Source organism: Lates calcarifer, linkage group LG21 (genome assembly GCF_001640805.2).
Source record: "Lates calcarifer isolate ASB-BC8 linkage group LG21, TLL_Latcal_v3, whole genome shotgun sequence".
NCBI classification, from domain to species: Eukaryota; Metazoa; Chordata; class Actinopteri; family Centropomidae; genus Lates; species Lates calcarifer.
This window is the reverse complement of record NC_066853.1, coordinates 2,913,174-2,929,838: the sequence shown is the minus strand read 5'-3', so window position 1 is coordinate 2,929,838 and position 16,665 is coordinate 2,913,174. Positions and strand designations below refer to the sequence as shown.

The window sequence follows — 16,665 nt, the reverse complement described above, 5'->3', positions numbered from 1 at the left end:
ATCAATTTTTCAAAATTTTTTTTTTTTTCTCCCTGACATCAGTAAGTTGTTGCCATGGTAGTTCAGATGAAGCAGGAATGATAATTGTTTCACCATCTCTGTGTGTGAATTATTAAAACCTAGAGGGCATGAACGAGCTGAATGAGAAATAGAAAAGAAACGAGACAGAATGAGGACTTATCGTTTTCTGTGTGTTCCGGTGGCGGCTCTTTATTAGGTCCCTTTTATGACTCTCGAGTCCCCGCGACTGCGTAGATGAGACAGATGCTGCTGCAATTTTAGCGAGTGAAGCTCCGAAAAGCTCCAGCCTGTCCTCGAGAGTTTTTAAAGGAATATTCAAGACCGTTCATAAATAGTGGAGGAGACCCATTCATGAATAGTGCAACAGACCAAACAAAGAGAGAGCAGAGGAGAAAATGGTGGCTAACAGCTTTATCAACAAACAGTGTCTGTTTGCTAACGAAGATGAACCAATGTCAAAAAATTGTCAAAAGTCGTAAAAATCTGCTCCTGAACAATTGATTAAGATTTCTAAAACATTAATTAACACAACATTAGAAAGCTTTGCATCCAAAACCAGGACTCAGTCCATGAGAGGACCACATCCACACTGAGAAATAACACACCTTCACTGCACACATGGTACAATATTTCAAATACACTGCATATACAGTGTTATGTGTAAACAGCAGCAAATGGTCACAACTAATTTTTCCAAATCAAACCATTTATTTTCTCTCCAAATATTAAAGATATAACAGAAATATTCCACTAAAGACACAAAGACAGATTTCATACAGCCGCTCTGACACAGGCAATAAATTAGACAAAATATATCTATCTCCTTCATAATGAGAAAGAATGAAACATACAAATCATCAGTATATAAAAAATACATATATATATATATATTTACTGCTTTTATCTGTGTGTTTGTGTCAATCAAACAAGCTCTCAAATTCAGGAATGAATACTTCTCTTAAAAGCAGCAAACTCTTGAGAAGCCGTGAGAAATGTAGGAGCTCGTAGACAAAAAGGTAAATCAGATTATTGACATTTTGAGGTGTGAATATCAAAAATACAAAGGTGTCACCACAGAGAGTAAACTCCATCACCAGAGTGACTAAGGTGAGTGGTTGACTGTGGCACAGAAGACGAGAATCCAGTACATTCAGTACCTCCCATTTTTGTAAAAGGAGTCAGGGTCCGACGTGATGCAGTCGCACCTCCCAACCACCAGGGGGCAGGTGGCTGTCTAACACTGAGACTCAGCGTAGCCTTCGTCCGTGGGAGGCCTCTTTTTTAGGTTGTAATACTCCTCTTCATCATCTGAGTCCTGCACACACAAGAGGAGGCAGAAGACCAGACAGTCAGAGGAAGCTACACACAGACAGACACACAAAGTATAGACCCAGACACAAAATAACTACATCGCAAAAATCAATATTTTATAAACCATCAAGTCCCGTTGTCGGACGCAGAGGGCATGTAAAATTTAACATGTGAAATGGATCTGGCAGACATGTCTCATTAAGTTATTTATGTGCTGCTATAATGAAACGTTCTGGACTGTACCATCAAATATAGGTCACAGCATGTGGCCCTCTTTACTTTGGCCTCTGGTGGGTGGATGCCGTATTCCTCCCTGATGGACAAAAAAAAAAAAAAAAAGATGGTCAGAAATGACAATAATTGTACTCATGATTACCAAGAAAAAGCCTGCTTTGTTATGTTTCGACACAGTATTGACATGTTTAATAGGTCTGAATGAGGAAAATGTTATTTTGAACAAAAATAAAGGAATGTTTGAACTGATGCTTGTTCATTTTACATTTTTACAGATTTTACACCAAAAACGCTTGAATTAAGCTCAGTGGTTTAAACACATTCACACCCAGAATTATGTTTTCCTACATATTAAAAGAAATCTGAGGTCTTTACAAACCAGCCGTGTGTCGAATTAACAACACAAAATTGCAAAATAGTTGCCTGCGAATATATACAAAATATGTAGCTCTACCACGGTCGGTTCCAGACATATTTTAAGATGTTGGTGGGACAGTTTGAAGTTATGACAGGGATGCTGGTGCCTTGATGCCTTTAATGCCTTTATTCAAGGTAAAAAATTCCACCTCCTTCTGAAAAAAACGTGCATAATATTTGCATTCTCAATTGACATGCTAATTAATTGGATGAAAAAACACACCCCCAGCGTGTAAATACCTTTAGCTGAAAAGAGCAATTATACTCGTGATGGTTCATTCAATATGGCAGAGGATTAGCTTAGCATAGCTTAGTTTAGCAGCTTAGCATAAATAACCGAAACAGGAAGAAACCACTACTGAAGCAATGCTGAATATGGCTGAAACTGTTGAAATACAGAAGCAAAACTTGGAAGCTGAAAGCTGAAAACAACAGTTGAAGCATTCATGAAAACAGCTAAATGAAAAAGCAGGAAAAGCTGAATGCTGAATCGCGCAACGAGATTGTGGACGTTTGATCTATAACCATCACAGCCTGCAATGACCATCACGATCCCCCAGAGACCCAATGGCACTGATTGGTTGAATGAATCCACTCACCCTTCTGTGACCTCTATGGGCGACCTGTAGGCCTTGGATTGGTTGTGCTCTCTCTTGGGACAGAACATCCGTCCAATCAGGATGAAGGTGATGACGCCGGAGGGGATGAGGACAAAGGCGAGGAGGACGGCAATGTCGGAGAAGCGAATGCTGGGGGCTGTGGAAGAGGAGGAGGTCAGAGGTCACTGGACACATACACGTGATGTCATACAGCGGTTATACATGTGTTATTGATTAGCTTAGCTTACTACTAAATTACATCATGTTTATTAATCTGTACAAAAACAGGAGTGTCATGGCTGGGACTGGTGATGTCCTCATTGCTCGCCAGCCGGGAAATTAACAAACAAGATAAAACATGTTACGAAGCTTTAGCAGTGTCGTAAAATACTCTAATTAGTGTCCCTTGATGAGAAAATCAAATAGGTGTACTTCCCAAAACAACAAATGATTGCTTTAAGAGATAACTGCCAGATTTTTTAACCTTGCTCCATGTATTTGGGTGTGAATGATTTATTGTCCGCCATTAAATGGCTTGTTTTTGCCTCTGACAGGTTCAGATTGTTGTTCTTGTAGTAGTTACCACATTAAAAAGTACTTTCTCTTAAAGGTTAACTCATGTTTTTGGATGTAGATACATGACAGGGACAAAAATTCTTGCAATCGGTGCAGTACTGAGCAAGAAACAGAGCTGCGATGTTATCCAGTGTCAGAGTACGTCTAATAAAGTGCTTGTTTTTGCCACTGACAGGTTCAGATTTTTATTGTAAGTGTCTGAAAACATTATGAATTGGTTTCCTACAGAGATAGATCCTTTTATTATAGAGTAAAGTCCCTTTTTTAAAACTAGAAACAGACGTTTTATCTGTACCAGACTCCACTTAAAAAAAACAGGACTTACAGAAAACGGGAGTTGCTGGTCTACCACTGACTCAGTATATGTGTTATTGTGTGGGACTTTTACTTAAGGAAGGGATCTGAATACTTCTGCCATCAGTGAAAGTCACAAAATAACACAAGCTAACTAACAGATGGAGGCATTAGCAGAACACAGGGGGTGTTCTGCTCGGTAAAATTCCTGTTTTTGTCAATGGATTCTGGTACTGATATATCATGATGTTTCTGGTTAAACAAAAATGATCTTACTCTATAATAAAAGGTCTGTCCTCTGCAGGAATCCTATCCACAATGTTGTCAGACACTTATAATAACATTTTGATTCTGTCAATGGCAAAAACAAGAACTTTATTAGATGTACTTCAACACTGGATGACATTTCAGCTTTTTCTGAAATGTTTTTGCCCCTATCCATCATTTACACCCAAAAATATGAGTTATCCTTTAAAGAAATATACTTTTTAGTGTGATGACTACTACAAATTTATGTCAAAATCATCCACATCAGTCTGTAAAAGTAGGTTAGTTAGATCTGATGAGCTTCCCTCCACCACATCCCAGCCTCTAACTGTCAACAGTCTGCTGACAGCGGAGGCAGACGAATGTGTATGAGTCAATAAAGCTAACATCATGACAGGCTTATACAAACACTAAAGAGATGTTTGGATTAGTCTGCTATAAAAAGTCTGAGGCTGGCAGTGGAAACTTCTTCCTCTCAGCTCTGTCTCTGCATATACACAGTGTGGTATTAATTGTGGGAAATGCCGGACACCTCAGGTGAAATCAGGACAAACGTGTGTGTGTTATCTTACGCTTTGGAGTGACGGTGAGGACAGTGTGTGAAGTCGGGGACCCGTGGACGTCGGGAGGGTTTCTGACCGAACACGTGTAGGTCCCGTTATCATTCAGCGTGGCGTTGATGAGCGAGATGGAGGCCTCCCCACGCGCCGGGCTTCCCTGCCACCGGATACGACCGGTGAACTGACCGTCATTTGGGGGGAACGCCCGTGAGGAGAAGTGGAAAAACTGGAGAGGAGGAGAAGAAAACATAAATGTGCTTACAGAGCAGCAACTAAATAATGATCAGCTCCCTTGTTCAGAGAGCATATAATAAGAATAATCAGTCATAAATCTAACTTATCATTTTTCTGCCTGAGGGAAAAAGTGTCTAGAGCAGCAGGTGGTGGCACAGATGGTGGTGGGACATTTTCTTTTGGCAATATTGTCAATAGCAGAGCGAGTCTGAGGAATATGAATAAAAATCTGATCATGCAACAAGCAAAGTGAAGTCATGTGTGTCCATAAATCTTGCAGAGAGGAAGAGAAAATGGCAAACTACAGGTGTCGCAGACTCTGCAACTTTGTGTTTTTACTTTCACCACGTCAGTTGTGTTTTCGACAACAAGCTCCATCCCTTCGTTACTCCCACGTTCAGCCGACCCGGTCCGCTCCGAAAAACACGACATCCAGAGTGAAAGAGTGTTTGTGTATGTGCGTAGGTGGAGAAGTGGGGGAATGAAAATGTGGAGCTACTACAGTGGATGTTTTTTTTTCTCAGAGTAAACTAAGATCGGAGAGAGTTTGTGTTTTAGGAAGTTTATGAGTCCTTGATTAGTCACCAGTAACCAGAGACTAGGAAGGAAAACAGGAACAAGGCAAAGTGATTAGGGATGCAAAGAGACTGAGTGGTTTAATCTGAACGAATATGTTGTCGCCTATTGTCTGCAGGTCTTAGTCACTGTTTGTGTGTGCTGTTGTTTACTTTCTCTACATCCAACTTTATTTTAAAGAAAGCTGAAAGAACCACCACTTAGGAGTTGCACCAAATTTGAAGAAATTCCCTCAAGGCGTTACTGAGATATCGTGTTTGCAAGAATCGGATGGACAACACGAAAACTGAATTAATTTACACACTGGTACGAATGAATTCTAAATCCAGTCTGCAGAGCCTTACAGCCTCTATGAACTATCTCAAACGACACCAACTTCAAGGGTTCAAAAGGATAAAACTCAATTAGGGCAGAAAAAGAACCCTTACATTATGATAAAGAAATACAATTAGCGAGTGCTCATGTAATATGAGTGGCCAGTCATTACTCTTCTCAGCTACGTCTTGTACTGAACTGGTTGTTTCAGACAAGGAACATGAAGACATCTAAGAGGCTTTTAGATCATTCTGCAGGATAAGATCAGAGCTGCGTGGCCTTTATCTCTACTCTCAAAGCAGAACAGAAGGGAGTTATCGATTCCTTCTGAAATCACCATGGATGTTTTTACATCCTGTCAATTCATGTGCCTCCTTCTATGTCGGACCTAAAGTGCTCTAAAAAGGCAGAAAGCTGCTCTAGTGAAAAGAGAAATTCACCTTATAGTTTGGTGGATGGTTCTTGGTGTCCTGAAGATTTCTGTCTTTACGTGTCATCTCATCATGTCATGATTTAGGCAAAAATAAGAAAATATCAAGCAGAAATAAGTGGACAAACTATAGGATGTATAAAATCTGTGTCCACAGAAGTCTCCTCTCCAAAACAACCACACCAAGTGATTAAATCTGGTAGAAACACTGAATAACGCTGTTTCGAAGGAGCTGCGAGCTGAGCGGTCGCTAACATTTGCCCACCTTGTTTCTCTGATAACTTAAGATCCGGACATTCGGGAGGTTTTTACCAGGAGCCGAATTATCCACAGAGGTCTCCTCCTCTTACAATCAAACCAACCTTTTGATTAAATCCAGTAAAAACACTGAGTAAAGCTGTTTCACATTAAAAATTTGTTTTACTCCATTGCTCTTTGGCAGAGCTGGGTAGTTTGCTCGGGTAGTTTCTCTGATAACTTAAGATCCAGACGTCTGATGACTAAAATCCTTCACCTGGTTAAAGTCTATCTTAAAAATATGGATAAATTTACATTTTGATGCCTCTGGCAACCACAAACCTGCCAGACGACCAAAAACATGACAAAATATATAACATAAGTCTAGTTGTTTTTAGGCATTTTAATGTGGAAAAGTTACATATTATGCTTTTAAAGTGTGTATATTTACTGCCTAAAGGTTTACACACTATAAACACTGTCAACAAGGCCTCCCAATAAACTGAGGCAGAAAAAAAATAGAAAGCAAACACAGAATGGCTGAACAATCACTGCAACTGATACAGCTTTATGGTTTTATAGCTGTGTGTCTATCTGCTGGATTTGTCTGAGAGACTGATTGTAGGGCCTGGCAGAGATAAGCCCAATCATCTCTCCCTGCGCTGTTATTCATCCACGACTGATCATTTAAGGACTTGGCAGAGCTCGGCCTACATGAGAGCAGCCACTACGTCAGAGTCTGCTCAGTCTGGAGACAAACATTAGTCTCAAAGCTCGTGGAAAAAAAAAAAAAAAAAGCTGAAACACAACCAAGGATGGGTTTTAAAACCAACACTACAAATCTAAGACATCTCAGACAAAAGCTTCCTAACTTAAGTCTTCACAATAGATTTATTTTTAGCATCATTCAGCAGAATTCAATTGCCAAATCCCCCAATTACCATCAGCTTCCACTGATATTTGATTGAACATTCAGCGTCTCTCCTCCAATCTACAAAATTAATTCTCATCAGGACTGAGGTAATTATGCAAGTCACTGAAGCACTGCAGCAATTCAGATTGACACTAAAGCTTTGGCAGCAAAATTATATTTTCTGATGGAGCTTTTCACATGCTTATTCATGGTCTCTCACCGGCGTGATATACGACCAGGGGACCCACACACTCACACTCACACACAAGCCAATAAACCAGCCAAAAACTGCTAATGAAATTGGATGGAAAGTAAATGAAGGCTCAGAAATTGAAATTAGAAAACTTCCACTACTTGGTCTTTTTTTTCCATCTATGTATCAGGAGACTGCCACACATTATTTATCTGCGACGGAGAGAACAAACAAGCTGGGCTGGGCGCTGGCGTGGCGTTCACTTGCTGACACACCTTTTTTACGACTGTGCGACTTTGTGAAGTAATATCTGCTGACTATCGCACATGTGCAGACACATGCTATGCCCATACAACAACTCCCTTTTTCCTCTCCTCCCCCCATCCCACACACTTTGAGACTACGTCTTAATGACTAAACCAACAGCACTCCATATCAGTGGAGCCACAAAACATTAGCCTCCACTTAGGGTCTGAGTGCTCCTATAGGAAATGATGGCATATAGGGTTGCAGCTACCACACTATAGATTCCAATCCTCCAAATGCAATTTCACAGAACCACACTTGATGGTTATCCTCAAGTCCAAATGGAACTGCTTAGATTATGTGGTTGGGTTTTTCAGTGGGTCGGTCGCTGAAACTGAACCCAGGAGTGAGTTTGGTTTGGAAAATGGATGCATCCGAATTTGGAACAAGACCACAATACCACCGCAGAAAGGAAGGGGCATTACAGAAGCTGACCAGCTGGGGTTTTACTGGGGAAACCACAAAAGCTGGGCTGGAAGGCTAAAAAAATAAAAAAGTATCGGTACGCGTATCTACATTAAAACTGAGGCATGTTTTATCAACACAGGTGCAGAAATCTGGAGACGTCAATGTGGTCGAGAATGCAAACAAAGCAGCCACATATTCAAATAAGAGCAAGCAGTGAAACTCACATACCTGAGCAATGAGCACAGTCTGTGTGAGGTCTTAAAACCAAAACGGAAATAACTTAGCATCACCTAAAGCAGGGGTTCTCAAACTTTTTGAGACCAGGGACTCCTGGTTTTTATTGGCCCAAAGGTAACATAAGTGGGTGTTACTAGCTCAGTATGTTAGTTTTATTGGCGCAGTGCTCCCGATTGGTAGCTATGCAACATAACTTCTTTAATTTATTCCAAATTATTTTGCAGACCCCCAGGGTCCAGGGACCCCAGTGTGAGAATCATGGACCTAAAGGTTCACACACAATAAATCATTTAAAACTGATAAGGGCTGCAACTAATGATCATTTACATTGCTAACTCTTGATTATCCTCTGTTGCCTTTAACACCCTGTACACTGATTTCTATACCCTGCTGCAATAAAAGTCTCTCTTCTACACTGCTACAGCGCCAGAAGTGTACTATCATTAGTTTCAGAATGGAGTCCGCCAACCATTATGAAATGACTGGCCTCCAGCACAAGAAATACTCCAATACATGTAGGTTCTCAGTTCTCAGTCATCCAGGTCATGGTACTCTTAAGTGCTGGAGATGAAGGCAACTGGACTTCTTTTAGGTTTCTTGAAGACGTTTCAACTGTCTGAAAGGCTTCATCAGTCCTAAAAGGCCGGCTGGGGAGCCCCAGGTGTTTAACCTCTTGGAGGTGGTCCTGATTGTTGTTGACCCATCCTGTCATCATGTGAGTCGTTAGGATCTCCTGAGTGAAGGTGTGAATGGGGGTTAAATCGCTTGGTTAAGGATCTCAAGACTGCCATAACCAGGACCACAACTCAGGACTGTCATAGACAGCCTTTTAGAACTTGTAAAGCCTTTCAGAGGGGAGATAAAACGTCTTCAACGAACCTCAAAGAAGTCCAGTTGCCTTCAGCACTAGCACTCAGAAAACTTAATCCTGTGATTAAATGTCTCATTATCCAAGACAGTTATGATCTTCCAAAGTTATGTTTACTTTTTTTTTTATTTAATAGCATATAAAAAATACGATATACAAAAGCACAAATAATGAAACAGTGACAATGGTATTTTCCCTACTCCAGTGTAATTTAAGGAGTGACAGGAAAAAGATGATGGTATATTTTTGTTATCTGTTTGCTCTCTGAGGAAAAATTAACATTTGTATTTCTGGGAAAATTCCAAGGACTTTGGACTTTTTTGTTGACAGATGCAAAAAATTAATAGATATGATAAAATAGTGCAAACATCCCAAGAAAATCAGTCAATTCAGTCATCATAGGCTAAGGAAGGGGAAGAGGTGGAAGCAGTTGCCTTTAAAAAACTACTGAAATGATCCTCAATACACCATAGTTGCCAATAAATTGTACAGTCAAAAAATAATTTGGGTTGTTGGGACAGTGACAACCAAAAGACAAATATGTAACCAAATCTAACACTTCACAGCATCAGGATTCAGTTTATTACCTTCTAAAAAGCAGGTGAATACATCAAATCCAAGAACAAGTCAATATGTGCATTTTATGGAGAATGTTTTCCCTGAACTGTCTTGGAAAAAAATAAATGCATACTCACTGTCTGTGGTGGGCCTCCAGTCTGGGGCCTGTAGGACCAGTCGACGGTCATCTTACTGGTCGGCCTGCTGGTGGACGTGAAAGTGCAGGACAATGTGACGATGTCGCCTTTAGATGCATGGATTTCAGCCGGAGAACTGACTGTGATGGAGGAGACTAGGGAAGGGGCTGGAGGGGAAAAGGTAGAAAGAAAGTGAGATGTGATATGTGCGGTGGGGAGGGTGCAGTAAAAGCAAAGATAAAAAGAAAAGAAAGGCACATATGAGTGACATTTTACACAGTTACTGTAAGCAAAATAGTCAATAAAAAAAAACCGATAGCGTCTACAAATGTGCCCACACTGCGGCGGAAAGATGAAAGTGTCAGCGCAGCAAATTCCTCCTGGTAGACACTGAGCTGAGTGACACTCTAATACAAGTTTCTCACCAGCCTCTCTTGTTGTGTTTGACAGACTTGCTACACATCTGTCTGTCAGGGACCTTCAGCTTCAGATAAAGCCCTGTGTCTCTCGCTAGATGTTTCTCTTTCCATTGTTATCACTTGCCAAGGGAGGCCAAGCCAGAACAGTGCCTACAGCAATAACTTGATGCTTTGGAGTTTACTAGACTGTTCCCATAAACAAGAGCTGAACACTGACGACTCCTTTTACAAGAGTGCTGCTCACTCTAGAGAGAAAATATTGGCCAGATATCATGTAAGGCCATAAGGAAGATATGGAAACAACAAGTGTTAGCCAAGCTAGCAGCTATGCAACACTATTTCAAGTGGTGTTTTGAGTTAAATGCTAATATCAGCATATTAACATGCTCTCAGTTACAGTGCTAACACGCTAACATTCAGTGGGTGCAGTATAGCAGATGGATTTTTAAAGGCCGATATGTACAGGACAGACGGGAAAAAGACGATATCATCTGTGTAATGTAGTACTTCCCTTCTGGCTTTTAAAGGATAATTCTAGTATTTTTTAACCTGGACCTTATTTTCCCATGTTTTTGAATCTGTAAATGACTGATAGAGACAAAATTTTTGGAATTGGTGCAGTATTGGGCAAGAACAGTGCATCCAACCACTGCTAACAGCTGCTGCAATGCTAACAAATGGGGCATTCGTCAAAGTACGTCCACTTTAAGTGCTTGTTTTTTGCCACTGACAGGTTCAGATCGTTATTCCAAGTGTCTGACAACATTATGGATAGGATTCCCACAGAGATAGACATTTTCATTAAAGAAAAAGATCCTCCTTGTTTGGCCAGGAACAGACATTTTATTGCTACCAGACTCCATAGACAAAAACAGTAATTTTGCCGAGCAGAGAACAGGAGGAATACCACTGCCTCGACTGGTTAGTTTATTTGTGTTATTGTGTGACTTTCAGTGATGGAAGAAGTATTCACATCCATTCCTTAAGTAAAAGTACCACGCAGTAACATACAGATTGAGTCGACCAGCAACTCTCATGGCCTGAGGTAAAAAATCCTGTTTTTGTCAATGAAGTCTGGTGGTGATAAAAATGGCTGTTACTGGTTAAACAAAAATGATTTTACTCCATAATAAAAGCTCTATCTCTGTAGGATTCCTATCCATAATGTTGTCAGACACTTATAATAACAACCTGAGCCTGTCAGTGATTAAAAAATATCACCTTATTAGACGGATTTTACATTAGATTACATTGCAGCTCTCTTTCTTCATCTTCTTTCAACACTACACAAAATGCAAAGATTTTTGTCCCTATCAATCATTTACATCCAAAAACATGGGTTATCCTTTAAAGAAATATACTTTTTAGTGTGATAACCACTTCAAATTTATGTTGAAATCATCCACAAAAAAAACATAACTGTTTTTGTCAATGGAGCCTGGTAGTGATAAAACATCTGTTTCTGGTTTAAGGACCTTAATCTTTAATAAAAAGGTCTATCTCTGTAGAAACAACTCATCCTTTAAGTTGAATCTAACATGAAAAAACAACTTTCAGGCCTCTAACTCTTTACAGACTGAGTGGGAGCAAAATAAACCTGGCCATCACATCTGATCTGAGCCCTGACACCACTGGTTCCATCAGAGAGACCCCAGCAGCCACGATAAGGACAAAGTTTATCTTGGATACAAAACTGTGAGAGGGATATCTCACGATCGGCCTTGATTCATCTCACAAAGAGCGAGTCGACAGCACGAACAAAGCTATCTCTTCATAGAGTTCTGGGAAGCTGAGCCTCTCTTGAACTTGAAGACATGATAGATGCTGATAAATCTAGTAATTAGTGGTGGGATGGGACAGTTGGAGGCTCATCAGTGCTGATGCTGACACCCGGTTTCTTAAAAAAACAACATTTAAATTCAGAAAAAAGGAAGGAAACAGCATGTTGTGTCCTGTCCTGATGTGACCCAGACGAACACTGCTCTCTGTCAAATAAAAACAAACCATTATGACACTAATCTGCCTTTGCATTTCTATTTTTGTGGCCATAACTGCATGTATCTCCCAGTATTGTTCCTCCAATAAAAGGTCAGATATTTTCAAAAGAGAGGCAAACAACTGCCCACAGTTTACAGCCATGTTTGTAAAGTACTTGGCTGAGAAAGAAAGTGCTCTTAACTCAGTGAATACCAGTTGTCAGAATCCCTCCGAGCCACACGGTCCTCACATTTTTATTATTAATATTATTGTGGCTGCTCTTGTATCTACTGACTTCTACTCCACAAAATTAAATAACCTGACAGAAAAATATGACTCACAATGTGCTGAAGTGGAGTTCACTACAACTTTAAAATGATATTTACTATATGTGTTTCGCTGGATTGTAGCAGTGTGTTGTTCCCAGGTGTGGGTATTTTGTTGTTTAACTTAAAATGGCGTTACAGTGTTTACAGACCGAGAGCAGGCTTGACCTGTCTTATCTAGTAATTTAATACCTGCTGGCTGTAGAAAAAAGAATCGTATGGACGACGAATATGGGGCTAAAACACTTCGGTAATATCGAAACGTCGGTGCCAGCCCACTTGAACAAACACTAACCAAGACGTAGACATAGTTTCTCTCCGGTGAAACGGGGAAAAGCCGAGCTCAGGCCTGTTTTTACTCACCCAGCAAAACCACGATCAGAGCGATGATCCCGCGACGCATTTTAATATGAGGACACGGCGATGGAAACAAACCGAAGTTTAAAAAAAAGTCCAAGTTGCGTCAAAGCTCCAGTAAAATTCCGTCCATAGTCTTTAATATGTCGTAACTCAGTTTCTCAGCTGACTCCGCGGACTTCGGGCTGGTTACCTGACAAACAGGTGTAGCAGGAAGTGGAGCTGCTGGAGCACCGGGAGGAAAAGTTTTAGGCTTAAAGGAAGGAAATGCAACACCCTGACACAGAGATAATAAAAGATGGGATATACCTTAACCATGATGTTCATATGGGATGATGTGACTCAGCAGTGTTTTATAATTAAAATTCAACCAAAAAACAAACAAGCTTTTCACTGATTCACTGAGTTACCAACCAAAAAACTGGTTAAATTTGTTCTGAAAGACAAATATATAGTTAAATATAGAGTTAAAAGTGGTTTACAAGACAAAAAAATAAGAAATAAATGAATTAAATTGAAGATAAACAACAGAGAACAAAGATTATGCAACAATTTATGCAGAAATATAAGAGTGAAAGTGTTAAGAATAAACATTAAACTTATTAAAATGTGTCTTTAAGAGGGATCTGTACATTCAGGGTGCAGTTTATTAGGTACACCTACAGCAGCCAGAACTAATGCAGTCTAATGCAGAAGTCCTGCCTTCATAAAGGTCATTATAATCAGGTTTTGTTTTCGAAGAGGCTGCAGCTGCTCCTGAGCTTCACACTCAGTGGTTTCATGTTGTTTTTTTAAAATAACTGCTGAGGATAGATGATGTTTCCTCTGCAGTCACAGAGCTTCAAACTTCCAGATAAGATGATGCTGATTAAGAACATGAATAAAAGAGGCAACATGCAGCTCCAAAATAAAACCAGATTAAAATGTAATTCATCTTCTTTCTCCCGTCTCCATCCCCTCGTATGAACCCTCTGCGTGGAGGCCCGAGGCCCAGTCCTTCCTTTATCTCCACGGATGCTGTTGTGGGGCTCCCCCCTTCTCCTTTACAGCCCTGTGCTGCTTTATCTCTTTACCACTGCTACATATCTGCCTTTTTTTAAAAAAGTTTATTTATATCTTTATTTGGTCTGGATTGTCAGTTACATCCTCACATCCATCTGGTCTGCCAGGAGCGTTTCCTCAACTCTTGACAGCAGAGATGGCGAGAAAGAAAGAAAGAGACAGAGAGAGAGAGAGGGAGGGAGTTGCATAACCTCATTTCATTTCATGACACATCAGAGGACATCGAATGAGAGCAGCATCCTCTTATTAACCGTGGGCCTGTATCAGCTGTGGACCATAATCTGATTCACTGTTTGACAGAGGAAGAGTTTGTACAGTAGCTGGAGTTAAATACATAACGGCAGGGTGCCACGGAGCAAAAAATCCCCTGTGTATTCTCCAAAAAAAAACTAATTTGGAGTCTTGTAAAGAGTTAATGAGTTCATTAAAATTAAAAACGCAGCCTTGCCTGGAGACTCACCAATAAGCAGCTATGAAAAGCAGAGGATTCACACACAAAACTCTGCCTCTACTCTCTCTTCACGTTCATGTGGGAATCAAAATGTATCTCGAATCCCTGCGGGTGGTACGAGACAAAGATGGCTTCCTCCTCCCTCCATCCATTCACAAGTACAGTGTTTATATTGTATCTGTGCATAATATTATGTAACAGTTCCCACACTGAGGCAGGGATATCACTTCCTCCTTTTTTTTGGGGAGCATTCACAACTCCTCATATTATATAATCTGCTTTAATTTGATAGAGACCCCCCCCCCGTCCTCTGCTGGGAGATAAAGTCTAACAGCTCTTACCTGGATTCCCTCACATCACACAAACACACAGCTCTGCATTGTGTTGCGTATTGTGTGGGTGAATACAGGGCTGCTCTGTCTGGTTTTACAGTAGCCTGGTCTCAGTTTCAGCTGAAATTTCCTCGGGTCACAATGAAAGCTGTCCCCCCACTTACCGGCTCTCTGGTCAACAAGAGCCCCGTTCTTCTGTTGTCAACACTGGAGGGGACTAATAACGGTGATTTAAATTGCTGCAGCCAGACAGTGTATGTAACAGCTATCCTTCACTGAGTGCTTATATGCTCTATGTGCTGAATAGTTGATGAAAAACCTGCTGCACTCACTGTGAGGCTTTTCTCCAGCCTGTCACAAACAGGTACGACGACATTAGTCGACCGGCTCGACAGCGACTCCGTACAACACAAATACAGCTGACTCTCCACCTTTACAGGATTAATAACTCTAGTGTTTGAGTGCAACTACATCCATCAACATAACTCACTCGCAGCCTAACATCCGCTCGCATGTTTTCTCCCCTCTCTCTCTCTCTCTCTTCGCGACCTGTTGTGCCAAGCCCATGTTTTTATGTGTTCAAGCGAGTGATGTCTGGAGGAATTTCTCCACAGCAGAGTGCCAGGTACAACCCATCCTACTAAGGTGTGGAATGCAGAGAAATGAAACAAGTGAGAGAGAGAGAGACGAAGCAAAACAGAAAACAAGTCAGAGAGAGAGAGAACAAGACACAGGCATGGTTTCCTTTTCGGTATAGAAAGAAAGTACACAGTGTTTCCATCCGTTCCTTTATTAAACAAAGCCTACGACGCTAGTCTATTCTTTAGAGAGATGATTTACGTGTGTTGCAATAGTGAACATAATGTGGCGGAGAATGACTTATTAAATGAGTCATGAGCGAGGAATCTCTCAGGAGTGTGGTTCACTTTGCCTGCTTTCATCCTGTAGAAGAAACTGAAGCAGATAAGACATTTTAAAAAAATAAAAAAACAGCCTGGTCATGTTTACGGTTCAATATGTTTCTTATTTTATTTGATAGACTGGCAAAAAACATCTTGAAGAGGAGCTAACATCAGTCTGGTGAGCCAGTTTGTCGCTCAGTAATTGCCCAAATTTCCCATAATGCCTTTTGGTAAACTTTTGGTTTTGTTTGTGTGGGTGGAGAGAGTGATGATCACAATCAAGAAACGTCATTATTCGCTCAAAATGCACTGTGTTCTGCGTGTTTGCAATGCATTCTGGTCATTTCTGGATGATGTCACTGGAGAAAATGGCGTACAAGCGGGGTACCCACTTCAAGATAATTATCTGATCCTGTCAGATTGTCCTGTAGTGTGAGGTTGGTCTCTCACTACATCTGTTAAGATTTTAAGAATCTTTAAGTGTGTGCCAGGCTTTAGAATTCAAACACACACTGATCAAACCACTGGATGTTACTTTGACTCATACCAGGTGGCAACAGCACTCCCCGATGGCAGGTGCCTCCTCCCGCAGGAAAACAAATAAAATACACACACAAATTCACACCCACGGCTGATAATTGAGAATTATCAGTGTCTAATTAACAGTAATACAAACAACATCATCTAGAGACCACCCTGTTGTTTTATCAGCTCGACACTCGTGCCCTTTCTGTACAACTAAATGTAATTATTTAGCTTTGGATAAACAGACTCTCGCCCACCCTGGCCCTCTTTGTAGAGTGTTACTCATCCATGCTCTGACCCAATCTGCACACACACTCCCTAAAGCTCTGTCAGTCAGTAACTAAAGCTGCACCCAGAGGGACAGACTTTGATCAATGCTCTCAAACAGGCCCACACACACACACACACACACACACACACACACACAGATGTAGAGTAACATATTCGTAGTCACGCACAACCTCATCCGACAAACAAGCAAACCCAGACTGGAGTCACAAAGGGAGAGCATAGCTAATGTAATAAATATCGAACCTGCAACAAATTAAACAACAATTCGCCGCAGTAATGCTCACAGGTAAACAAGCGCTGCAGACAGACGCACCATAAACACACAACTGGAG

The 16,665-nt window shown here is 40.8% G+C and overlaps 1 protein-coding gene across 1 annotated transcript; it reads right to left on the bottom strand.

The window, feature by feature from the left end:
* Positions 1–417: 417 nt before the first annotated feature.
* On the bottom strand, positions 418–13,000 carry mpzl3 (myelin protein zero-like 3). The gene is made up of 6 exons (XM_018687632.2): positions 12,777–13,000; positions 9,692–9,858; positions 4,292–4,505; positions 2,583–2,739; positions 1,576–1,645; positions 418–1,336 (listed from the first exon to the last, which is right to left on the bottom strand). Exons 1-6 carry the CDS (start codon positions 12,814–12,816, stop codon positions 1,256–1,258), a joined length of 729 nt encoding a protein of 242 aa, XP_018543148.1. The 5' UTR covers positions 12,817–13,000; the 3' UTR covers positions 418–1,255.
* Positions 13,001–16,665: the final 3,665 nt, after the last annotated feature.

What these genes read in the sequence shown, in the direction of transcription:
- mpzl3 (XM_018687632.2), bottom strand. Translation starts at nt 12,816, where the DNA reads ATGCGTCGCGGGATCATCGCTCTGATCGTGGTTTTGCTGG. An exon ending in CTGGAGGCCCACCACAGACA is followed by an intron (nt 4,506 to 9,691) that starts GTGAGTATGCAT and finishes CCTCCTCTCCAG; the next exon opens with TTTTTCCACTTCTCCTCACG. An exon ending in CCTCACCGTCACTCCAAAGC is followed by an intron (nt 2,740 to 4,291) that starts GTAAGATAACAC and finishes CCTCTTCCACAG; the next exon opens with CCCCCAGCATTCGCTTCTCC.